At 52.5% G+C, this 25342-nt stretch overlaps 1 protein-coding gene across 2 annotated transcripts; it reads right to left on the bottom strand.

Annotated features, from left to right (window-relative positions):
- Positions 1 to 16664: 16664 nt before the first annotated feature.
- HES4 (hes family bHLH transcription factor 4) lies at positions 16665 to 18543 on the bottom strand. 2 transcript variants are annotated; one of them, XM_064525511.1, is made up of 4 exons: positions 18255 to 18543; positions 18081 to 18176; positions 17668 to 17755; positions 16665 to 17574 (listed from the first exon to the last, which is right to left on the bottom strand). In XM_064525511.1, exons 1-4 carry the CDS (start codon positions 18435 to 18437, stop codon positions 17006 to 17008), a joined length of 936 nt encoding a protein of 311 aa, XP_064381581.1. In that variant the 5' UTR covers positions 18438 to 18543; the 3' UTR covers positions 16665 to 17005. The 2 variants fall into 2 exon arrangements, with proteins under 2 accessions (XP_064381581.1, XP_064381582.1); XM_064525512.1 differs by having other exon boundaries at positions 18327 to 18543.
- Positions 18544 to 25342: the final 6799 nt, after the last annotated feature.

Here is a 25342-nt window from a genome sequence, read left to right as displayed (position 1 = left end):
CTCAAGGGCAGCCTATGATGGGCAGGAGAAATTCTGCCACTTCCAGTCATATCAGGGGAGAAGAAAGCTAGGCAGACGCGGTGTTATCATCCTTAAAGTACTCAGGTTAGGGAGAATTATGACAGCTGTGTTCCTAATGCGTGTGAACATGAGCAAAGAGCTGATGAGGGCTGCTAGCTCACCCAGGCAAGCACGTAGCGTGCTGGCTTTGGACAGCCGACGAAGTGAAGGAAGGTGTGGCTGCTCTAGGAGTGCCTCGTTCGCCCCTGTGCCGCAGCAATGGGTCCCCAGGGTGCCTGGCTTGTGTTACGAACTGCAAAGGAAGTGTGAGAAGCACTTTTGTCAGTCACCTGCCTGGTTCCAGAGTGGTCTGCTCACCCTTTTTGGGAGCATGGCTGGTGCATGGTGCTAGGGCTAGCAGATACCCACCAGGCACAGCACAGTCATCACTCTAAAGCTTTCCATAGACACTTCTCCTTTAAGTGAGAGCCCCACTTCACGGTGAGAACCCTTTACTTGCAACTGTGTGCTTAGGAAAATCACTTATTTCTGTGCAGACTAAGGGATGGTTCACTTTTAGAGAGTTAAAAATAATAAAATCCATTGTAATTAGCTCCTGGGATGGTGAGAGTGAGCAGGGAAGGACATGAGCAAGTGTTTAATCCCCTTCCCATAGCTGCCAGGCAGATACCAGAGATAATAAGTGCTCCTGCAAAGAGTGCAGGCCCCGAGGGTAGGATGGTGATCCAGAGGTGCTGGGCTCTGTCACACGGGCTGGCCGCAGCAGCCAGGAAGAGCCGGCACACACGAAAGGGATGTCTGGAGGTGAGAAAAGGGGCTGCGCTGAGCTAGCTGGGAAGGTACGGAAGATGCGGGGGGTGGAAGCACACCATACATGTAATTTACGTAATAACCCAAACCATGGTTGTTACCTGTGCATTACACAGAGGACCTAGAGGCCCAGCAGCACTTGGTCCTGCATAGACACAGTGTCAGAAGGAGCTCTTACCCTGAAGAGTTTATGAATTAAGAGAAGCGATTTGTTGGATGTCACCTGGTAGGGCAGAGGAAGGATCAGAAGTGGGCAAATCAGGAAAGAGGAGCACAGAGGAGGGCATTTTGTAGGTGGGCAGCAGAAGGGAAAACTGGGGACAGAAGTGGAGAAAGGGAGATTAACAGGACTCTGAACAGAAAGCTGAAGCATCCAGTCAGTAACTGGTGCATAAGCCCAAGATCTGACTTGGGGGGAAAGCCTCCGCTATCACATGCAAACAATTTAGCTCAAGAAACACGGTTTTATTGCCTGCCGAATGCTTTTCCAAATGGGACCTGGAGCATTCACACACTTCTCTGCCTCTTTTGCATTCTCTTATTCCTAGGAGGCAGAAGGATTTTTTATCTTCATCCAGCATTAAAAAAACTCTATAAAACCAGCTGCCTTAAAAAATAAAACCCTTTTCCTAGTCTATGCTAATAATTTACTATTATTCCAGGTTTTATTACAAGCTCTTTCAAGGGCTGCCCAGAGCCCCATCCGTAAATAACACATAACTCAGGCCATGAGGATTTCCTCCCCGGTGGGACTTTTAATGTCTAAACCAGAGGTGTCAAACAAGCAGCTCAAAGACGAGTTGTGGCCCTGGGGAGTTCCACATCTGGACTATATCTCAGTGCTTAACACATTAGCTTTTGCCCCAGGCAGCTCCGGATTTCCCTCGTCAGTTTGCACTGAACCTGAGGTAGATTTGATTTAAGAGGCTAAGCATTCAAAGGAAAAGAAAAGGTACCAGCTTAAGCTAAGCATTCAAAGGAAAAGAAAAGGTACCTGCTTAAACGTTCAAAGTGCTGCCCTGAAGGCTCCCAGGGTTTTCAAGAAGGGTGCAGGCGTATATCTCCCCCTGAAGCAATGCACATTGCACCAGGACCTGTTTGGTTCAGAGAAGGAGGAAGGATCCTTTGTGCCAGGCGATCGGTCCCACACAGGATCAGGTCTCTCCAGTTATCAGGACATCTACACGCAACCTGCAGGGCTCATGAGGATGTGCTCTTGAGACCTGTGGCTTCCCTCAAAACCAAACTCATCTCCCTGGCTGAGAGTGATTCTGCATCCCTCCTCCTCCTCCTGCAGAAATGTCTGTTTCCAGCAATAGCTCTTTTAACATTTCAGGACTAATTCCTTTCTGTGGCTTGGTTAGATTACTCTTTAGCTTGCTGGGCAACTGCTCTGGAGTGCTGGTGAAAAGGGGGCTGGGGATCGATGATGTGGGTCTCAGAGCCCTGTGGCCACAGCTCAGGGCTCAGTCTGACTCAGCTATACAGCCTTGGGCTTTGTCCCATGCTGACTTCTCTGGAGTGCAAAGATCAGGCTCAGGGGGAAAAAAAAGAAACTCAATTTCTGTATACTTTTTCCTGTCATAACCCTGATCTGACTTCCTCTTCCTGATGGGTTAAATCCTGAGCCCACTGGGGCCTGAACCTGCCCAATGTACAGGATTTCATCAGACCACAACAGCGGGACCATATGATGTCAGTCTAGAGGATGGCCATACAGTTGAAGAAGCCTCCTCTGAGCAGCAAGAATTCCCACAGCCCTCGGAGAAGGAGGCTCAGGTACTCAGCACCAGTCAGGTTTTGGCTTTGCCCCTCAGGGAGAACGTTCCCGTGTTTCACTGCAGCATGGCCCGGACAGCCAGCCGGGTGTGGATGTACTTGCCCGGCCACAGCGGGGCTGGGGAGGGAGCGCCCAGCAGGCCCGGATGCCCGCAGGAGGCCGGGTGCCTTTGTCTCTCTCCCATTTGAGTCCTATGCCCCAGCCCTCCCAGAGACACAGGTGTGCCAGGGAAGGCAGCCCAGACAACCCCTCCTGAGCTCCTTCCACGCAGCGCCTGCTGCATTTCTAAAGCGCTTTTGCCCCAGATGACTCCATGTGAGGTCTCAGTGCGTCCTGTTAAATGATCCAGCAGAAGCTAGAAATGGCACATGGCTGCTAGTTCTAGGCTTGCAAACTCTCCAGCGACTCTCTGCCTCCCTTCCTCTCTAGACGCCTGCTCCCTTCCCCCGCCCCCCCTTCTCCCTGCTCTTCTTCCTGCAGCAGGTTGATAGGTGAAACCTGCTGCTTCTGTGTAAGTGTTGTAATGACATTAACAATCTGCCACCGGCAAGTTTCCAGCATGAGGCGAGCAGCCTCTGCTCCGAGCGTGCAATCTTGGCAGGCTGACACTTTCCCATGCCTTCTGCCCTCTGTCAGCGGGGAGGTGGGCCACTCCCAGCCTGACAGCTCCGACAGGATACCTTCACAATGACTGAAATAATAGACCTAGCGATGGGAAAATGAGGCCAAGAAAACCCAAGGGTGAATTACAAGATGAATAACTTCCCTGAAGCCACGTCCCAGAGCATGCCTTGGCCTGCTGTTGATTCACCAGCTGACTTCCCCTCCTTCGCTGCTCCACCGCCCTCCACTCCCCTCCCGGGAGACAGACCTGTCTGGATTTCATCACTTGCCTAAAATAACTGAGAGGGTTCGGAGAGGAGAGGAAAGGGAGCAAAGAGGACAAGCTCAGAAAAGTGTGGAACAACCCCTTCAAAGCACCAGACCTGCATGACTGAAGAAACACACTTTCTGAGTGTAACTTTGGGAAGTGGCAACCAGGTGAGGGCGAGCGACTGGGGTATTTCCAGGGAGAACTGTGGGAGTTATTTACTTTGCCGTCCTCATCCGTCCTTTCAGGCTTTAAACTCCCCAGCTTTCACTGAAAGCTTTGGATGGAGTTCCTGAACTTTGCTTGTATACCTGCTCTGGTGCCACAGATGAGCAGTAGCTTCTATTGCCCTAGGGAATTATATATTCTCCAATTTGGGAACCCCAGCCATGGAGCCTTCTCTTGGGATCACACCCTGGCCCCAGACAGTGAAGTCAGACCCATGGATAGAGATACTGGTACAAAGAAGCAGGACAAAGAGGGCAGCACTGCATGTGCTGAAAATAAGTGTGGCAACAGACAACAGAAGGGTCCACTGCTCTCCATAGTGGAGAGAGATGGCTGCTTCTGTTTTCTAGGTAGCTCCAGTCCCAGGGCTGAGCAGCGAGATTAGCAGACAGCCCGTTATCGGGTGGCTGACATGAGGAACTCTACGTATTGCAGCCGTCTGCGAAGTCAGCATGGGACTGTGCCTCCCTTACAACAATGCTGGGCTGGTGCAAAAGTCTGCCCAACATCTACAGCACTCGGGCTTTCTATCAGGATGCTATTCACAACTATGATGGAACAGCCCTAACGGAAAGCACCGAGCTTGATGCTCCCCAGCAGGTAATCAAAGTGAATGCCAGTGCAGCGTTATGGCAAGGTGCTCTGCCCATGATACTTTAAAACTTGCTTGCTTTTTGCTCTGGGTTTTAAAATGCACAAGGGCTCCGTCCGCTTGGAGATGAGTCCTGTTTCTCTTCATATTCCATATTCTGCAATTCGTATACACGTCAATCAAAACTGTTGTTAGCCATAGCTGTCACGTCAAGTCCACGTCTAGCAGCATGGGTGATTGACAGCAAAGTTTGTTATCTATGAATGTGTCATCCCATCCAGCACCCAGTGCTGGAGTGCTGCCTGACAGGTCATCAGTGGGAGACTTCCATCATCCATATATTATGAGATGGTTCGAACAAATCATTTTTCAGCTAGTCTCAGACACACATGTTCTTCTGAATCCCTTTAACCTGAGATATAGCATTTGACAGTGGAAGGAGGTGGACGCCAACGGACCTTGGTCAGATAAATCCTGACAGGTTGGCAAATGAAAACAGGCTGTATCCATTTCTGTCCTAACTATTCTGAAGGAATTTGAGCCAGCAGCTTCACAAGAAGCTTGTGCAAGGGGCAGAGTATGGGAAGAAAATCACTGCAGAGAAGCAGACCTCTAACAGCCTTGCATTAGAAAGCCCCAAGATACGGTGGGTTAGCTAATTCTTACAGAGACTGTGAGAGCTCAAAGAGAGAGGCTTTCTCATTAGGCTTCTTGCTTTCTTATCTTCCAGAAGAACCAGTCCAAACCCTCCTTTGCAAAGAGCTGTGCAGAAAAAGGAAATGATAAGTAGGATGTGACCCATCCTTGTCAGCCAAGAGACACTCAGGATGCATTTTGAAAGTTTGGATTGCTACTTAACTGAGTTCATGTATACTAGTTCACTTGCCCCTAAGGAACTAGCTCACTGCTCACTGCAATTAGCAGTGTGGAAAGAGTCCCGTTAATCTTGATAAACTTTGAGTCAGGCCTTCAGTGCAATATGATCCCAAAGAGGTCCATGTTTCAGATCATGATAAGCTCTAGCAGGGCAGTTCACCTGTGAGAAAAGCTGTATGCACCAAGGAGCAAGAACATGGGAATGAAGTCACAAGTCAATATCCTCAATTAAAGTTTCAAGGAATATGCAAAGGAGGTTACATGAATGTTAAATGAATGTTTAGGGTTTTAGGCTTCTTTTTTTCTTTCATACTATAAATATTAGTATTTCATGTGAATGATTTTATATTGAGACAAAGTATTTTGACAGATATTAAACAAAAAGATTGTTTCTCAAATGATATTTTTGTAATCTTTTTCTTCTTGAGGACCTCTGAAAGTCCATCTCTTTGTTCAGAATTGGAGTTAAAATTACATTCAAAGTGCAGTAGAAAAGCTGTGTTTCCTCTGGGACAGAAATTCTGTCCTCCAACAAAGTGCAGTCACTAGCTCAGCCACATCCTAGAGTTAATCAAGCTCACGAAGAGTTCAATCTGAGGCCCCCTGCAATCATTTCTATCTACTTCATGGCACGAGCAACTCTGGGCTTGATCCAGATTCTTGCTAAAGCCAGTGGAGGTTTTACCAGCTTACACTAATAATGTGTCAGCATCCTGCACAGTACCTGAAGGGCATCTCTTTCTGCATGCCTGTTTTAATACTGCAGAGAAGTGATTGGTATATCTGGACTTTTTTGTGACCTCTGGGATGGTACTGGGCCAGAGAGATGCCTCTGGAAGCCATGCATACGTTATAACACTGTGTATCAAAGAGATATTAAAAGAAAATCATAAAAATAGCTTCCTTCATCCCACACAACCCTCATGTTTTGATTTCCTGGTGAAAAGACCCAAAGGTTTGTTTGGACTGTAATTAGTGAGGTTTATACTCACAACCCAATCATAACAACTTCATTTGGCTCAGGACAAGTTTAAATCCAACAAATGCAGAATTAAATCCACAACTGGCTTTATAACTCTACTCTACTCCACATAAAAATAACATTTGCAAACACTTTGATCTGTGTTACATTTTGAAAGCTAACAAATTTGGATACATGGATTTCTAGTGAGGTGGAAGGGAGGAAAAAGATACTTGATACTTTTCCAAACACTCTAGTCAAACATCACTGAACAGTGAATAAGGGTGAGTTTTTATAAAATCCCTTGTGCATTAGTATAGGTACTAGACATATAAATACAGATGGATAGGTTGCTAGCTAGCTAAGTAGATAAACAGAGAGATAAAGTGATAGACAGGGGTTGGGAAAGAGCAGCAAACGGGCCAAAGTCTGAAGCTCTCCTCTCAGCCCATTCATAATCCCTGTTCTCCAGGGCTATGGGAAGAGAGGGGCTCTCGGCCCCACACGGTGGGACATGCAGAGGTGATACGGCTCTGCTCCATGCTGCTCTGGGCCTTAACTGTCAGCGTAGCTCTTACTCCTCCTCTCTCTCTTCTTCTCTACTCAGTGAACAGCCACTCACTCAGAATGCAACTGGTGTGGCAGCTCTTCTTGCTGGACAGATACCCATTACCCATAAACTACAAATGAGGGCTTACACCCGCTGACAGCGACAGGCTGGGCTAGAGTACCTGCCCCAGTGTTGAGGAGTGGTGTGGTCTGTGTGCTGCGCACTGTGCTTAGCATGCATAATGCCGGCAAAATCAGACCCAGTAAGAAAACTCTGTGCCTATGCGACATAAGTGCTTACTTCGCCTGCGAGAATCTGTGCCTTTTAATTACTGCAAGTGCTGCAGGAACATGAAAAGGCAGGCACTCATTAATCCACAGTAATTTCAGCCTAGCAGAGATCCGTTGTCACCTTTCTAGAGAAACGATTTGCATGTTCTTGCAAATCAAACCAGACACCTCTGGCAAAGCACATGTGGTCCCAGTCTCTGAGTGGGGGGTAACAGATTGCTGTCTTGATTTCAGCCACCATGCTGCAAGCCTTACACATTCTCTGCAAATTAAAATAGCTTTGGAGAGATACATTCCCCCAGCACACAGAAATGGATAAATAACTTTCCCTTGCAGAAGGTAAGGCATCCACTCATTCTGTAGCGCCTTCTCCTTTCACGAAGGACTCCATATGGCTCCAGAGACCAGTCTTGATGCTGACAGGACTTCATCCCTACAGCAAACCAAAGGGTCAGTCTGTAACACACCTGCTGGCTGGATGCATTTTGCTTGGCACCCATTTCATGGGGTACATGCCAGGATAAGGCAGGCACTGTAGACCCTGGTGCCTTGTGCTGCTGAGGAGGTAAAGTAATTATCAAAGGGCACAGGATGAAAGCAGAGGCACAGGGTTTCTGTGGCCACTGATGCCTTTCTGCAAAGAGGGAGTTCTGTGGAGAACTAAGAGCAAGGGATACCTTTCCCCCTGAAGCCCCACTGCACGGAAAGGTACTGCCAACCCTGCTCCAGCCAGCAGTCTGAACTCTTGCCCTGCTCTGCTCTAGAGTAGTAAGACTCTGCACTTGTCTCACCTGAGAGCTTTGCTCTTAATGACAAATCAGCTGATGTGGGAAATCAGTTCTCTGGCAGCATGGCATAACGCCTCTCCAACTGGTCCTCTGAGAATTCCCTGCAAGAGCAGCTGAAACCTTAGAGCTCGAAGAGAATCCCACAGTCTTGAGAGCATTTAGGATGAAAGTTAAGATACAAGAGCTCGATTTATCTTGGGCAGAATCCATCTTGAAAACCACAATCTGTAATTCAGTAAGACTGGATCTTTTCTACCATGTAGCCTCCACATGAACCATTAGACATAAAAAAGTGAGCTGCCAGTTTCACTGCTGAAAGCAGAGTTATCCATCCCAAGGCAGACACTGATCTGTGTCCATCCACAGACCTTGCATCTCACTAAGGATGGGGCTAATGTCACTGATATCTGGCCCTAGACCAGACAAGCTCCAAACAGCAATTCACATCTAGAAAACTGGATTTGTTTCATCGCTGCCCTTTCTGTTCAAATGACCCAGCTCCCATCTAATGCATTTTTAGGGAACTGGCCAGCATGACCTCAAGAGTATGTAGTACTCTGGTTCTTGGGGAATATGTTTGCAGGAGTGCAGCACCCAGGATCCCAGACCTGCTGCACTACTGCTGGTTAGATTAAATCTAACCCACAGGTATTCACACAGGCTGCAAACCCACATCCTGACAGCAGTGCAGGTATTTCTGTCATGCCCTGTTAACTCTGGATAGGGATGTGTGCACAAATTACCAGGAGGAGTATGAGTTTACAGTGTGCTGCTTCTCCATACTACACATCTGTCTGTGGTCTCTCACAATGCAGAAGCCACAGGGCAAATTTCACTGATGACACCGACATAGTGTGGGCCAAGAGCACACACAGATAACATGGACTGGCCCTTGGAGCAGCTGAGGTGCCACTGTTTACTGCCAGGAGACAGCCTCTTTGTGTGTGCATATCACAGCTCTATGATGCGCTAAGTAGTGCTCTGCGTTTGTGCCTCCAGGCTGAGCCATTTGAAGTCCTGTTCCTCAAAGGCCACATTTAGGGAAAGAAGTTACAAAAGGAAACCTTTCTACTTGTGGGCTTTCTGGGCTGCCTATTTTTAACCAAGTACCCTCCTTGCTGCGGGAAGCATCTTTGTGAGTGAAGATCCATAGCAGTGGGATTGAGTTATATTCCTCTGAGAGCAGACCTCCGTTTTCAGCAAACTTACATTACCTTGCCTTATATTAACACATGTTGTCAGCTATTTTAACAGCAGTAAGCGAACGGCAATAGGAAAGATGAAAAAATTCTAAAGGATGTAGCTGTGTCTCCTGTTAGTGGGCTGACCTTGTGTTTCCAGCATCACGTGTGTGCAAGGGACACAGCCAGCTTCGGTTCTCCTCTAGCCAGGGGCCAGGTTGCTTCAACACTTGTAAACACACTGGTACTAAATGATAGTCCACTTTGGCAGGAGGGGGGAAGACAGTGAAGTGTGCAGCGCAGGTCACATTGGTAGGTGAAACAATCACCAGCCGAGGTCGTTTCTAACAGCTTGCTCTTTGCAATGAAGTTAAATTGCTTCAGGGCAGACGAATTTACCCTCCTTACAACCAGGTCACTGCACTTTGGTCCCCACTAAAAATAAACAGGCAATAGATGTGTCTCAGTTGATTTGAATCTTAAATAGCATAGCTTTCATGTATGGTTTGGTGCTGTTGTATTTCCAAAGCTGCTATATAAAAGAAGCAATGGAGCTTTTGCCGGTCATTGGTGATGGAAAGATAATTCCCATTTGGACTTACAGTGGGAAAAGCCATTCGCAAAGCCAGGCACGCTAAAAAAAGTAACTTGCTGGCTGTGATCATTCTCCACATCCTCTCTAACTTCTCTGCGCGTTACAGTGTCTTGCAGAGCAGGGTCCTATTCTTTGGCTGGAGTCTTAAGTTGGTGTTAACATACCGCATGTAAGTAACGGCAACAATGATACATGTCAGTGCCCTTGTTATTAATGTCTGGATTTGTTTCACCTTCTCACTCCTTCGCCTCTTGCCCTAGGACTTAGGATGCAGAGGGACTGGAAGCTACAGGAGGAGGCCTTACAAAGCTCAGCTAGCTCATCCCTCTCTGCAGCCTTCTATAGGTCCTACATGGCATCGGTTTAGTATCGAATCACGGCAGACAGCATTTTAGGAGCAGTGAGGGAAGAAGGTCACGAGGGACATGGAAGTGGAATAGCAAGGAAGCAAAATGTGCTTACTCAGACTAGCTCTGGGTGGGCCGCTATGGCTTTCACTGCTGTTCTTGTGAAAAATACTGTAAGAAAATTAATGCATCACAGTGGGTCAGGACTTTATTTTGTGTCTCATATACAGAAGGTGGAAATTTGGTATAATTCTTGAATTGTCCCCCCAGTATCAACCACAAGATCAGAATCTAATCTAGTCTCTCCAAATTGCTGCTTCTGTGTTTTCCCGAAGAAAATCTGTGCCCTAGCAATTGCCCTTTGTTAGCAAAATGCTTCGTACTTGCTTTATCCCCTCCAGGTTTTTTTTTTTTTTTTTTGGGGGGGGGGGGAGGGGATGACAAAATCTCTAGATGTGTATAGATGTGTAAACAGCCTTAATGAGAAAACTATAAACCAAGATCTGCCTGCTTTCAGAAGCTGAGGTTAAATATAGCTTCTAAATGCTGCTAATTGATTTTAGATGTCTCGGGAAAGCTTTTGCCTTCACACCATCCCACCCATGCTGTTCAAAAATTCCTCACCTGCCCCTGCCTCTCCATAAGGCATGGGGAATTGGTAGCAGACCCTCTGCACTCACTATTTGTCAGCTTCTTTAACACCCAAAGGCTGTCAAAAAAACACGGGCTGCTAAGAGACCCTGTCTTAGGCCTTTGTTAAACCAACATGTATCCTCATGCCTTCTTTCCATCTGCTACAGTCTATTTTTATGTTTTGGCCTTGCAATCTTTCTCTTCTTTGTAAACAAGCCTGTTTACAAATATTTGCCTCAGAAAAATTCCACTGTTCATATAGGCAGAAAGACTGCTCACCTCTGCATGGACAACATATACATCCAGATGTATATGCGCCTGCAAGTAGCCAAAAAGGCCTAGTTTGTAAAGAGAAGGATGGCTCATGCCCGAGTTGTGTCTGCTGACAAATCAGGAAATAAAAGTAAGTGCAAAGACAGACGTGAGTTGTTTGCTATCATCTGATGCAGTAAGGAATAAACCATGGATGTACTGTAGATCTTTTACTATGCAAAAAAAGTGTGAACAACAGGGTACTTATTAGTAGACGGTTACTGTAGAATGGATGTTTATATACTTTTCTGTGCTAGCCACTTTGCCAAATCCTGAGCTGGATTACTGTAAGGCGGTAAAATAGCCTTTTCTGTCTGAAACACTCATGGAGGTGCCAGGAGTTTTGTCACTTCTCTCCTGGTGACTGCTCAACCCAGTGGGGTAGGCCAAGCTTGCAGAGGTGTGGGGTGCTCTCTTGCTGGCGGAGCAGTCTAGTGGGATTGGACTTGCTAAAAAATAGACTGCCAAGGCTTACAAAAATCCTCCCGAGGACTGGTACCTTTTCAAGGACTGGCACTTTTTCAGTGGTTGTTGAGTATAAGATGCCTTAAAGAGGTTGATTTTTAAAGAGCAAAACTCAGCAATTCTTGCAATTAGATGTCCTTAAAGTCCTACTTATTTTTGCAAAGCCTGGTTGTGACTGATAAACATCCACATCTCATGGGTGTCTGCTATATAGACTAAACTTTGTGGTTGTTGTCTAGAACTTTATGAATTTGAAACTGATTAGTGAATACGAAAGGGTTTTGGTTTTTTAGGGGAACTCCCTCCCCATTTAGTATTACCAAGATGTATGGGGTTTCTTAATTGCTTAATATGGAGCTTTGCCTAAAGATGCAATGCTCTCATATTGCAATTCTAATCTTGCCACAGAAATTATAAAAAACTTGATATACAGTGAAATGGAGATACTATCCCCACATTGTTCGGCAGAATAAGGAAACAGGAACAACTAGATTATTTTCGCTAAATATGCACAGATGTAAAAAACATCATTCTGCTTACATGGACTGAGATAGGAACAGAAGGGGTCCACAGAAATGTGTATGCTAATGTATCTTGCTAACTTCTGGACAATCAGTTATACAATAGACAAGTTTTCAGTGCTTTTAACGTGTGTGGGATCAGGCTTGTGTATTGCATAAGAGCCATTCCATATCACTACAGGAGTGATTTGTCCCTGTAATATGATGGGCTTTTGAACTGCAATGACAAAACCCTTTCTTTAACAATAGTGCTGGGTAACCTTATAATAACCTCCTCCACCTTCTCTAGAAAAATGCTGCAGCTGGATACAGGAATTTTTTATCCACACACAAACATCTGCCTCCTTTGTTGGAAAGGACTGACTTAACAGTGACAGTTACCCTTTCCTCACCATTCTGCTTTGCTTTATAAACCAAGAGCAACATCAAACTTAGACTGAGGTTTTGGGTGGTTTTCTTTCTTTCTCTTTCTTTCTTTCTTTCTTTCTTTCTTTCTTTCTTTCTTTCTTTCTTTCTTTCTTTCTTTTTTTTTTTTTCTCTGACTGGCACTGGTTGCAGAAAGATCACCTGAGCTGGATTTGTAGATTTGGGTTTTATTTCATAATGATGGATATGCTGGTTAAACGTAATGGAAGAGGCAAGATAGCAGAGCAGAAATTTGGCGCCAACTGCCTCGCTTTGAAAGAGCCTGCATTCCAGCCTGCCTAAGAGGGGCTAAATGGAAAGATCTGATTAAGCGTCTCAGTGTTGTGACCCTGACCTCAAAGAACACGCCGATTCTCTAGAGGAACTTCATTTCAATTAATCAAGTTAACAGCCTGAGTAAATCTGGCTGCCTCCATCGAGCCAGAGGAACCGCTCGCTCTCCTCAAAGGGTCTTTGGGACGAACGATCTGAAAGGACGAGGCGGCCTGCTTCGACCCGGCGGCGTTCGCCCTCCTCACTTAAGGTGCTCGCGGTGCCTTCCCCGCGCGGTCCCCAGCCCGAAGGCCTCCTTCGGGAGGCGCAGGGGCCAGCCTCCGCCCCCCTCACCCCCGGCAGCCTCCGCCGGCCCCGCGCACCGGCCCGCGGCTGCCTTCCAGAGGCGGCTGCGAGCCGCAGGCGCGGGCGGAGGCTGGGGCCGGCGGCCGGGCCGGGCCCGCCGGGCAGCCCCGGGGCGCGCTGCCGGCGGCGGCGGCGCGGGGGCGGCGCGGGGCCGGCTGGCGGCGGGGCCGGCGGCCGGCGGCTGGCGGCGCGCCCGGCCCGCCGCCCCCGCCGCCCGGGAGCGCGCCCTTCCCACGCCCCGCCGGGGCCGCCGGCCGCCGGCGCCGCGCCGCGCCTGCTGCCGGGCAGCCGCCGCCCGCCCCGGCCGCCGCTCCGCCGCCCCGCCGCCCGCGCCCGGCCTGGCGCGGCGGGAGGAGGAGGAGGAGGAGGAGGCGGGGGGCTGCCCGCCGGGCCCTGCGGGCGCCCCGGGCCGCCCGCCCTCGGCGCCGCTGGCTGCAAGGGTCCAGCTGTGCCGGCGGGGAAATAGCCGGGAGGACGAGCGAGCCCCCGCGCCGGCGACAGGCTGGGGCGCGGCCAGCGGTGTTTTGCAAGCCCCGACGCAGAAAGGGAGGGGAAGCCGGTTCCCTTCCCACCCCCGTCCCCTGGGTCCCTTGTGCCCTGGCTGCCCCCAGTGCAGCGGCTCTTTCTCGGTGCCGCAGCCTGCCCTGTGCTAGAGCCGAATCATCCCTTCCCGGGGGAGGGGGGAACCAGCTAAGAAGCAGCAGGGGAGATTTGGCTGTAGTAAGGGGAAGCAGAGGGTGAGAAAACAGCTGCGTGAGGCAGGGAGCAGAGACCAGGCAAGGGGGGTAACACAAGAAAACTCCCTCTGTTGGAAACGTGTAAGCAGAGGAATGCAAAGGCACCAGGACCAGAGACCGGGAGGAAAAAAGACTTCAGCCGGAGACTCAGGGTGCTTTTTCTGAGCAGTTCCCTGGTGGCCGGTGAATTGGGACAGCCCAAGAAGGTTAAAGGGGCTTTGCTTCTTGCCTGGGGCCTTGCTGGAGACTCTCTTTGCACTGAACTTCTTCAGACATGCCTGTCAGAGCTGTAGGGTTGCAAAGACATAGCTGAACTAGTGCTCAAAAGTTGACCAGGTTTCACAGCTGGAACTAAATTCTGTGCTGCAACAGGTAGCTTTCTGCCAGGTCTAGAAATGGCTTGGAACACAGTAGAACCGTTGCAGTGAAGTTCAGATGAAGAAGACGTCACAGGCTAGCTGGGTTTCAGCCTCACTGTATCTCACTGCTGTCCTTCTCCCACCTCTCCTTGCTCCACCACACCCAGATCATGCCATTACACCCATGGACTGCCTGCACTCTGCATAACCATTATCGCTTTGGCACTGTGTCCGTTCCTTTGGACTTTCACCTTTCATCAGCAGCATACTTTGCTTTTTTACTGCACCTTTAAAGGGATAAGACCAAATTTAGCAGTTATCCCACGATATGAAAAAAATAGCTCCATGGAAAGTCTAGGAGGAAAATGGCAGCCTCTCAATTATCGAGGAATAGAATGGTAGAGCCGGAAAACCTGTTGCAGAAGTGTAGGATCTGGGTGCAGCCGAAGGGCAGAAGCAGTGGTTGAATCTGAGTTGTAAGTCTCCTGAAGTGGACTGGAGTTAAGGGCGACATCATCCCCTGTTGCAGAAGGATTTTGAGATTCCATCAGGCAGATCTGTTGATGTCATTCACCTCGTCTCCACCTAGGTCTCCACAGGACCTAGGCACAGAGAGATCTGTGACTTGCCCAAGGCCAAAAAAGAGCATGTGGCAATGCTGGACATAAAAGTAGTCCTCTGACCACTAGGTCCTTGCTCCCTCACTGCAGTGTTTGCAAGGAGGCTGTCATGACAGTTGTACCCTTACGTGTATGCTTTCCAGGGTAGCACTGAAGAGGCACAGTAGTGACTGACTGCTCTTGCGCTGGGAGAAGAGAGCCCCAGAGGAATGCAATGCTGTGTGCCGTGTTTGCATGGGTGCAATCGTTCAAAACCCACTCAGAAAAGAGTTTTTCCCAGCATATGAGCTCAGCAGTGTAGGGCTTGGCAGTCTTCCTTTTGGCCTGGGTACCCTGTCAATAAAAGAAATTTGCTACATCTAGGGTAGATGCGGAGGGGACTGGGCAGTGAGGGACAAGTCCAGAGACATGGTGCTGCCCTGGGGAGGTATACAGTTACACACAGGCGACAGGCAGGCTTTCATCTGCTCTTCCAAGCCTTCTTCAGACAGAAGAGGAGGGGTAGTAGCTGGCTGTGGGGGTTGGAAGAGAATCGCTGTAACATGATTTTATGTCTGTGATTGCATAACAAAACCTCCTGGGAATCTCCTGATTCAAATGGATACCTAGTTTTGATTCTGAGAGTGAAGATTTTCATCACTGATCGATTGCCCACGCTTAGGTGTGTAGGAATTACTGGTCTGGATCAGCACCACACTCTAAGCAGCCCTCATGCCTGTCTCTAACCTTGGCCAAAATCTGATAAACGTGTTAAAAAAAATCCTTCAGAAGTGGAAAATCTGCCTTATTTCACCCCCCGCCCCATACACACACATATACTGCCATATTCTCATAGGAGCTGCAACCTAATTGCTAATAGAATTAAACCTTGAAATATGAAATTGCATTTACCTTCTAAAAAGATGGGACTGTTGAATTAATTGGTGCCTTTGCAAATGTCAAGCCACTCTGAGCTGAAACACTGCTGGTCCCTCCACGGCCCAACCTGCCTAACACAACTGCCAGGAAAAACCCTAGGATTGGGGTGGGGGGGGTCAGGAGAATGAATATACCCCTTTGTCTATGGGGATCCCATACACTCAGGGATGAAGGAAGCCTAGCCAAGATGGATTATGCCTCTAGACATGGCTTTAGCATGCATGCATATCATCTGTTGGCTTTTCTCTCCAAGATTACATGATACCCCCACCTCATAAATTTGGAGCAAAGTACACAAAGCTTCCCCTTCCATACTGTGCATTCACTCTTGATGGTCTTTCTCCATACCATGGCCTTATTAATTGGTGACAATTGGAAGTGGTTAATGCTGTGTGTGAGAGACTGCAATTGCTTCCACTTGGCCAGGATTCAAGTACTGGGGGAGAATCAGAATGGGTGGCAAAACTGTCTTTTCCTCAGTTCCCTTGCTTACTTGGGGGGGGGGGGGGGGGAAGAAAAAAAAGAAAAAGCCACAACCCTGAGTTATTCTCTTTTATGAGGTAGGCATTGTGAGACCAGGCAATTGAATTTACAACAGCATTGAGTATCAGAGTCTATCTGGCCCTGTCAATGAGAGTGGAGAGAAAAAAAAGACACACATTAACCCTCAGCTCTGAGTTCCCAGGCATTTCAATAGGGTTCCCAACTTCCCAAAGAGCCCGCTGCATACTCGATGAGACCCTTTATACCTTGTAATTACCCTCCTCACAATAGGGACGGACTCTCTAGCCTCTTTTTTAGGCAAGATAGTAACTTTTGCACACACCACCCCCACACACCCAACCCTTAAGAAAAGGTAGTAAGGAATGAAATCTTAAGAGGGATATTATTTCAGTAACTTTTCCCTGAACAGGTTATCAAGAATAGCCTATTTATCTCAGATTCAAGGAGCATGTATTTAATGGTTACCCTTTCTTTTGAGGACCAACACTACATTTACAAAGTTCTCAGGAGATGTTTTAGCACAGCCACCCCCCCCCCCTTTTTAAAACCCTCCCCCCCCCCCACTGTCCCTTCCAACTAAGGTCATGAAGGCTGTACCTTATTAGTTTGTGGGGTTTGCCCACTCTCCCCTCAACTAAATGAAAGGAGAAAAATAGATATATCTATTTCAAAGAATTTATTTAAACACCTGCAACTTTGGGGGTGGGGGGGAGTTTAAACACAGGCACACGCACACACAAACAGGATACAAACAACTTTGGCATTATACTTTGAATATTTGTTACAAAACTATTTTTCATTTATTTTTTTAAAAAAAGTATCTCAAATAAAGGCATTTTAAAGGAGTAAAAATACAAGTTGAGATCCCAACCTCTGAAAATAATAAATAGATTGTTCATAATGAGGCCTTTCTTTTCTGTTTAAATCTGCTTTAAAAAAACATAATGGGCTCCATACAACGGAGCCAACAGAAGAGTTTTTGGGGGAGCTGCTTTAGGCAAGTCACCAAGGCCTCCAGACCGACTCGCTGCGCTCTCCGACGGGACTTCCCGCTTGGGACGCCGGAACAATGCTGCCCCCAAATGACGTCAACCCCTGCACGGGGGATGCTGAGGGGGTGGCCGCCGTGTTGCTGCCCGCAGACGCCGGGACATTGGCGTTGGCATACAGGGGAATAACCGGTCCGGAGTTCGGAGGAAAAGCTGGGTTAGGGATGAGGAAAGCGAACTGGCCGTCGGTAGCAGGGACCAGCTGAAAGCCTCCGTAGACCTTGGGGGACAGGGCTTCAGCGGGGTTCAGTTTGCAGGGCACCGGCATTGCTCCAGCTGCAGCAGGGGGGAGCTGAACGTGCAGAGGCTGTGCCAGATGTGCAGGCTGGCCAGCTGGCGGGGGCGGCGGGTAATTCATCGCCACGATCTGGCCCAGGCAAGCAGAGAGGTGGCTGAGGAGGCGGGTGCGCACATCAGTGTTCACCCCTTCGCAGGTGGACAGGAACCGTGTCACCTCATTCATGCACTCGTTAAATCCAGCCCGGTACTTGCCGAGGACAGTGGGGTCAGCGCTGAGCGCAGCTGGAAAGCAAGAAGGGACGGGGTGAGACCCCGGCCCGGAGCCCCGCACCGGGGCACCCTGCACCGGGGCCGCCCTCGGGGGTCCCTGCTCACCCGTCATCTGCGCCCGCTGCAGGTTCCGCAGGTGCTTCACCGTCATCTCCAGGATGTCCGCCTTCTCCAGCTTGGAGTGCCGCGAGCTCTGCACAGGGAGGCAGGCAGCCAGGGGCCACCGCGTCAGCGCTGCTGCCCGGGCCCCACCGCCAGCCCCCAGCACCTCACCATGCCCCCGGCACCACCCCCCCGGGGAGACCACCCTGTCCCCGGCACCCCCCCCGCCCCCGGGGAGACCACCCTGTCCCCGGCACCCCCCCCATGGAAGACCACCGTGCCCCCGGCGCCCCACCACGCACCCCCCCCCCCGGGGAGACCACCGTGCCCCCGGCGCCCCACCACGCACCCCCCCCCCGGGGAGACCACCGTGCCCCCGGCGCCCCACCACGCACCCCGCCCCCGACGCCACTTACATCCTTCTTCAGCGCGTCCAGGATGAGCGTTTTGAGCTGCCCCAGGCTCTCGTTGATCCTCGCCCGGCGCCGCTTCTCCATGATGGGCTTGGAGGACTGCGGGAAGAGCGCACACGGTGACTGCGCGGCCCGGCCCGGCGCGGCCCGCCCCGGCCCCCCGGCCCCGGCACCGACCTCAGCACGGCCGCGGGCTCGCCGCCATCCAGCGCCGCCGCCGCTCCGCCCCGGCCGGCACCCGCCATTTACCTTGCGGTGCTCGCTGGCGCTCCGCGGCTTGTCCGGCGTGTGGCTGGCGCTGGCCGGCGCCCCCGCGATGGGCGAGGCGGTCGGCTTCTCCATGCCCGTGTCGGCGGGCATCGCTCGCCCCAGTGCAGGCGCGGCGCGAGCCGGGAGGCAGCGGGCGGGAGCCGGCGCGTGCGGCGGGTGCTCGGGCGCGCGCCGCGGCGGCAGTGCCGGTGGCCAGCGCCCCCCCGCCCTTTATACCCGGCGGCGGCTCCCCATTCGTGTGAAACCGCCGCCGCATTCTTTCCCACACTCCCGCCAGCCAATGGGCGCCGGCGCCGGCGCCGGCCGCCGCGCGGCCCGCGCCCCCATTGGCCAGCGCCTCCGCCGCCTGTCCATCACGCGCGCCGGGCTCCCCGAAGCGAGGCGCGGCGGAGCGGGCGGCCACGTGGGGGGCGGGCGGCCCCGCGCTGCAGCGGGGGCATCTCGTCGCCGCCGCCCGCCCAGCCTCCTGCCCCCGCGCCGGCCGGCGCCCCGGCTGGCCCCTTGCCGCGGCAGCCCCCCCGCCGCAGATACCTCGGCCGCCCGCCTGGGGCTGCCGCGCTGGTGTCGGGCAGAGCCCGCGGGGGCCTGCTGCGGGGGCCCCCCCGCGCCCCGCCCCGAGCGGCCCCGCGCGCTCGGCAGCGGGCTGCCGCCCCGCGGGGAAACCGCTGCCCCGCGTGCCTGCGGCCCCGCTCTGCGCACTGGGAGCCCGCGGAGCGCAGAGCCCGGGCGTGACCCCGGCGCGCCAGGGCCGCGCGGCCGGCACAGGGCAGCGGAGGCGCCCAGCGGCGGCCCCATGCCACGCCGCTAACCACACCGCGCGTGGGACACTGACACGGGCTGAGCGCCCGACTCCGGCACGCCCCTGCCTCGCACGGAGAGCCGCGGGGCGCGCTGCGGGCTGCCCCGCCGGCGGGCGGCCGGGCGGGCTCCCCGCGGAGCAGCGGCCCCGCGGCCGCCGCCCGCCCCGCGCCAGCTGCTGCCAGCTGCGGCGGCGGCGGAGGCAGCTGGCGCGGCACGCGAGGCCGCGGCCGGCCGGCAGCCAATGGGCGGGGGGCTGCCGGCGGCGCCGCCGCCCATTGGCTGGCGGCCGCCCCCGCTGTCAATCAGGCGGCGGCGGCGCGGGCCGCAGCCCGCCGCGCTCGTGCCTCCGCCCCCGAGACGCGGCCCACGCCGGGCGCGCGCCCCCCGCCCCGCGCGCCGCCCGCCCGCCGCGCCCCGGAGCACGTGCCAAAGTGCTCCCGGCTTCCTGCGCCGGGCGGCGCGTCCCGCCGCGGGCGTGCAGCGGCCGGGAGGCAGCCATGGGAAAACCACGCCTCCCGCGCGGCCCCGGGAGTGATCTCCCGTGCCGAACAGAGCCTCTCTGTCCCGCTGGTGTAAAGAGAGACTGAGCGAGATCAGATCGCGCTCGCTTTTTTCTTCCCTCCCTTCCTTGCAGATCTTTTTTTTCTTTCCTGTCTTGGGAAATTCCTCACGGCCCCCGCCCCCCCCCCCTTCTTGTGTGCAAAATCGAGACGGGAACAAATAATAATAATCAGCGCTCAGACGGTTGCAGACGCGCGTAGGGTGCCTCTGGGAAAGAGGAGCTGCGAAGGAGCAAGGGTTAGACGAAAAAAGGGGGGGGGCGGTAAATCAAGGATTTGGCAAGCTACCTGTGCTTTGACATTTGCGCAGCTCCCAAAAGGAATCAAGAGATTAAAACAAAAAGAAGGCAAAATGCAGAGGGACCAAAACCGCCCCCCCACCTCCAGCACCTTTTCCCACCTCACAGCTCTTCCACCTAAGGCATGTGGCTGCTCCCCAAGGTTGTGATACTTGTCTGGTGCTCTGCAAACTCCCTCGATTCATCTGATTGGGAGAGGTAGCAGAACCGTCCGGTGTTTTGAGATGCCCTCCTGTTTTCACTTCCCACAAGAACAGTTTTCCTGCCCAAGCCATTTTAACCCATGCAAAATGTGGGTACGCCCACGGGGCACATGAGCTGTACCCGAAATTCTGCATTGGCCCCGGTGGGATCTGGGGGCTTGGCAGCTGACTGCAGCGGTGGAGATGCTGGCCCGCACTTCGTAAGGGGAGACGCAGTATCTCTCACCCCACTTTTCTGCTGTTTCTTGTGAAGGGAGAACAGAACCGCATGGCACTCCTGTGGTGCGGCCGGGAGCCCAGCCGTGTGACCCCAGGCAGCCGGAGATGCCAAGCCTCCCCGCACCCTTTCCTTTCGGCGCACGGCCCCCCAGCACAGGCACGCACCCGCCCCCGCAGAGGCGCAAGGTGCCGCTGAAATGTCCTTGGCCTTCAGAGCCGTCAGCTCCGCCAGGCCCATGCCCTCCGGGGGGGAAGCTGCGGCCGGGCAAAACCCCCGGGCGCATCTCAGCCGGCACCGAAGCCTCCGCAGCGAGCCCTTGCCACGGCTGTGCTGCCCGGCCCCACTGCGTGGCCGCGCAGGCTGCAGGCTCTTCGGCACAGCCACTGTCCCCTGCTCTGTGCTGCTACAGTGCCTAGCACGGCCTGGCCCGAGTTTTGGTCGGGTCTTCTGCACACTTGTAAAAATAACCTCCTTTAATGTGGAACTGCAAAAACTGAAATCCTTAAGTAGCCTTCCAGCTCCTGGCTAATTTCAAAATCTGCCTATTAAAGACCTTTTAACAGAACACAGTATATATATTAAATCTCTGTACTGCAGGCTTAAATCTTTTAATAATCATACACTGAGTATGAGTTTTCCATGGACTAACATCCGAAATTCAAAATGATCATCTTGACTTTCAGCACTTTTTGCCTTTTGTCCTTTTTTAACAATTCTGAGGCAGGGATGAAAGAATCAGTCGCTATATTTTGGGGGAGTCTCGCGCTGAAACAAATACATTGGATTCTCCCTCTGAGAGCCAAGCACGACCGGCTTAGCTGGGAGAGGGCTTTTCAGAGGAGGCTGCTACCACGCACTGCATTCAATCCCTATTGTCGGCCTGTCTCGTGCTTCGCTTTTAATTTGCTCTGATGAATCATTCCGCTCGCTTTCAGCGCTGCTGCAGCCAGGGCGGTAAGCCGTGCCCGCCCGGCACCGCTGCCGGGTCGCCGCGGAGCCGCTCCCGCTCCGCAGCCGGCGGCCGGGAGCGGCTGCGGGAGCGCGGGGCCGCGGGCGGGCCCGCAGTGCCCCCTCCCGGCGGCGCGGGGCCGCGGGCGCGGGGGGCGCGCGGGGAGCCAGGGCCGGGCGGGCGGGCGGGCTGCCGGGCTGCGGCGCGGCGGCGCCGGGCCGGGCCGGGCCCCCGCGGAGGCGCGTGGCTCGCCCGCTGCCGCGGCCCGGCCGCCCGGCAGGCTGGGCGCCGCGGGGCGCTGCGGCCGCGGGCGCTGCGCGGCGCGGGCGCCGCCTTTCCGCCTGCCCTGCTCTGGTGGAGAAGGGCCGGCGAGCGGGGGCCGGCGGCCGCGGCCTGGCCCTGCGGGAGCTCCCTTCCCGCTGCCGAGCCGTGTGGCACGCCGGAGCCGGCCTCGGCGGCCGGGCCCGCCGGGGAGGGGCGAGGAAACGGGGGGACGCGCCTGCGGCTCCGCCACCCTCTGCCACGGCTCGCGCCCGCGGGCAGCGCCGCTCCCTTTCCTCTCCGTGCCCGTATCCTGCCCTGCTCACGACCGGCACGGGCTGCCCCTCGCTCCCGGGACGCGGGCTCCCCTCTGCCCGGGCTGCCCCGCCGCTCCCCGGACCTCACAGCGCAACGACCGCCGTGCCGGGCACCCTGCGGTGCGGGGCACCCTGCTTGGCCAGGCCCCCCGCTTTGCCGGGCCCCCGCTCCCGCCCGGCCGGGCTGGCCCCGCTGCCGGCCGAGCCCGGGGGCCGCCGAGCCGCTGCGGCGGGCTGCGGGGCCGGCCGAGGGCGCGGGGATGGCCCGGCGTTCCCTGTGGGAATGGCCTCGGACCAGGGGGGTTCCCCTCTGTCCGCTGGCGACGGCGCGATGCCAGGAAGGGGAACCGTGTTGTCCCTCACCCCGGGACTGCGTAAAAAAGGTCGCCTGGAAACCTTCTCCTAAGCGGAGCTGAAGGCGTGAAGAAGCGTGGCGAGCTTTAGCCCTCGGTGCCGCCCAGCCCTCCGGCCTGCTCTGGTGACGCAGGGCGTGCAGCCAGCACGGCGCAAAGCGGTGGGTGAATAAACCCGCGTGTTCGAACCGTGCCGCAGAGCCCCGCTTCCCGCGAGGAAGGGGAGCAGGAGGAGGCAAGTCGCTGCTCCTCGGCGTGCCTCCTCCCCTGGAGGGTACCGCTCCCTCGGCCTCGCAGGCAGGCGGTCGTACGTTTGTTAACACGTGCAGCGTGCTTTAACGTGGCTAAGAGGGATGCTGGAGGGATCCAGAAGGCCAAATGGAAGGAGGAAAGAAAGAAAAACTCTTGGAAACGTTCAGTTCCCATTGCTGAATCCGATTCCGGGCCTTTCATTTCAGGTGCAATTTTAGGTGGTTTGCCATATGCAGACTACAAAATGCACGGAAGTAAGATGGGCCGTATAAATTCCTGCCAGCATCAAAGGATATAAGGGAATATATTTATTTCAGGATCCTTTTCGTCCATCACACTAAAACACATGTGACCACAGAAATAGCAATTCTTGGTTGAATTATTGTGGGAGGTATGTTGTTTTTCTGGGTTTATGACTCCAGTGCTACCTTTCTGAATGTCCACAAATCCTAGTATACTCCTTTGCAAAAAGTGCGTTGAGGTGCCTGTTGTCTTACTGAAGAAAAATAGATATATGCTCTATAAATCTGATTGGAAAAGTTCAGGGATCTATTCTCTTATGAGACTAGTAAAATACAGAACAACAGCCCTTTTGTCTCTCTTACTCATATAAGAATACTGTGAGGAAATAACTACTAACCAAAACAGTGCCCCTCCTTTGACAGTTAATTCAGAATGCATCAATTACATAATTATAGTGAAAAATTTACATTAAATGAGCAAGTTTTTCAACAGAAACTACCTCAAATGATGCAATTCCCACGCTGGGAGCAGTGATTATTGACTGTGCTTCTCTCCAGAGGGAATTCTTCTCCATGTAAGAAGCTAAGAGAATTTTTCTCATTCTAAAACTCTGACATAACACATAGCCTTTCTCCTCGAATTTCACGTGTATTCAGGTTTCAAAGCTCAGTTGAATTTGAGGACAGACTCTCATTTCCTTAAGTAACTTCAGATTAAGCCAGAATTCGGTACTACCCTAGGAATGGTATGTTGAAGATATTTTGTTGCTTTGCACCAAATTTTGTTTTGTGCCTAAGTAAACACTTAGATAATGTTGCAGTTACAAATCTGAGCCAAAGGTTGATTGCAAAACCCTCCCGAACTAGGAGGAAAGCTTAACTACATTTTGGAACTATGTTCTTATAACGGCTATTTGGGGGCAGTAACGTGAACAGTAATACTAATGCTATAAAATAGGTACGCATTGACTGAATTGGTCTGTTAGTTGGGCTCTCTGGTGAATCGTAAGCCTGTTCCCTAGCACCTGCCCTGTCACCCTTGCGCATTGCGATTCACAGGGCAACCTCCAGCAGGTTATCGAGCCAGTGGTACTGAAAATGAAAGCGATATTTCCCAACAGGCCCCATTCTGCAGTGTTTTACATCCCCTTGGCGGGAATTCAGCCTGTGTGATAGTAACAGAATGGGACACAAGCAAACTGCCTCCCTGCTGCGGCTGGCTGCTCCCACTCAGGGCTTCCCACCTCTGCGTCGGGCTCCACTCGCTGGCAGTGAGCGCACAGGGCCTGGAAAACACCTCTCCGTCCCCAGCCGTGGGCCTAGGGGCACGGATACTCCCCAGCAGGCCCAGAGCAAATGAATGTCTTGTTTGCAGGTGGCTTTCCCTTCAGTCTGGGTGCAAGGAGCATGCAGGAGCGCATCGGGACTAGCCGGAGCATGCCATATCCCCGCCGTTGTCTGCTGCCTGCTGTGCGTCAGGGTGACGTGGGGTGTGGTGACATCGCGTACAGCGCGTGGGGAGATTCTTCCTCATAAAGGCTTCTCTCCCCATACTCAGCTTTTCTCCATCGTAGGCCATGCCCATCTTGTTTGTGTACCATTTTGTCTTCAACGTATTTCATTAGCAAAGTCCACAGGAGATGCCAAAGAAATGAAAAGCATGATTGGTGTGTTACAGTGCAACTGGAAATGATGCAATTATTCACATGCATTTAACACTACTCTGGCTTGGTACAATTTTGTTTTTACAGTTTGTGTCACTAATAACCTGTCCTGAATATCCACTGGCAAAGTGAAAGCCTTTAAACTGTTGATAGATGGAGAACTGGGATTTTCCTTCTTAAGGCTTATGTGAAAATCCCTGTGATTTCTTTCTAGGCATGTCCTATATATTTAATCTCGATCCCGTAAAAAACTACCATGTTCATACATGTTGTATTGATTTTAAAAAACAGCTTAAAGGTTCTTTCCGTCCTGAACACTGACAACATGAGACAGGTTATTAATCCTAATATTTGTGTTTGATTAGATGAGAGAGAACAGAAGAGAACAAACTGCTTATAGAGGTCTCCACTTGTCCCTGCCCAGCCCGGATATGCATTGGTCCTCAGCTCCCTTTGATCACTAAACCCAATTTTATTACAGCGAAGCTTCTAAAATTTTGAAGCAGAACTCAAAAGCTTGCAGCTGGGGTGAAAAAGCTCATAAAAGGCTCAAGATCCCAGGGGGCTGAATGCAGGTTTTGTTTCCTTCCCAAGTCCTGCCTATTTGTACCCCTGGTTGTGCCTTGTTCCTGAGGAATTGTTTGTTCTGGGTATTGTTGGGGCAGACAGCTGTGGCTGTGTTCAGCCACTCCAGCTCCTGTTTGCCCAGGGATTGGGCTATAATCCCTCCTGGATTTCCCTCTGCTTTATCCCATGCAATCATCCCCCTGCCATACATCACTTTGGATAGTGTGTCAAAGGGAATGCTGAAGGAGAAATTAAGACATTAAGGTCTGGCAGATTGTGAGGAGGTTCTTTAACAGACTATAATGTG

The sequence above is a fragment of the Dromaius novaehollandiae genome, chromosome 24, assembly GCF_036370855.1.
Source record: "Dromaius novaehollandiae isolate bDroNov1 chromosome 24, bDroNov1.hap1, whole genome shotgun sequence".
Classification (NCBI taxonomy): Eukaryota; Metazoa; Chordata; class Aves; order Casuariiformes; family Dromaiidae; genus Dromaius; species Dromaius novaehollandiae.
Note: the sequence above shows the minus strand (reverse complement) of the source record. Positions and strands in the feature narration are given on the sequence as shown.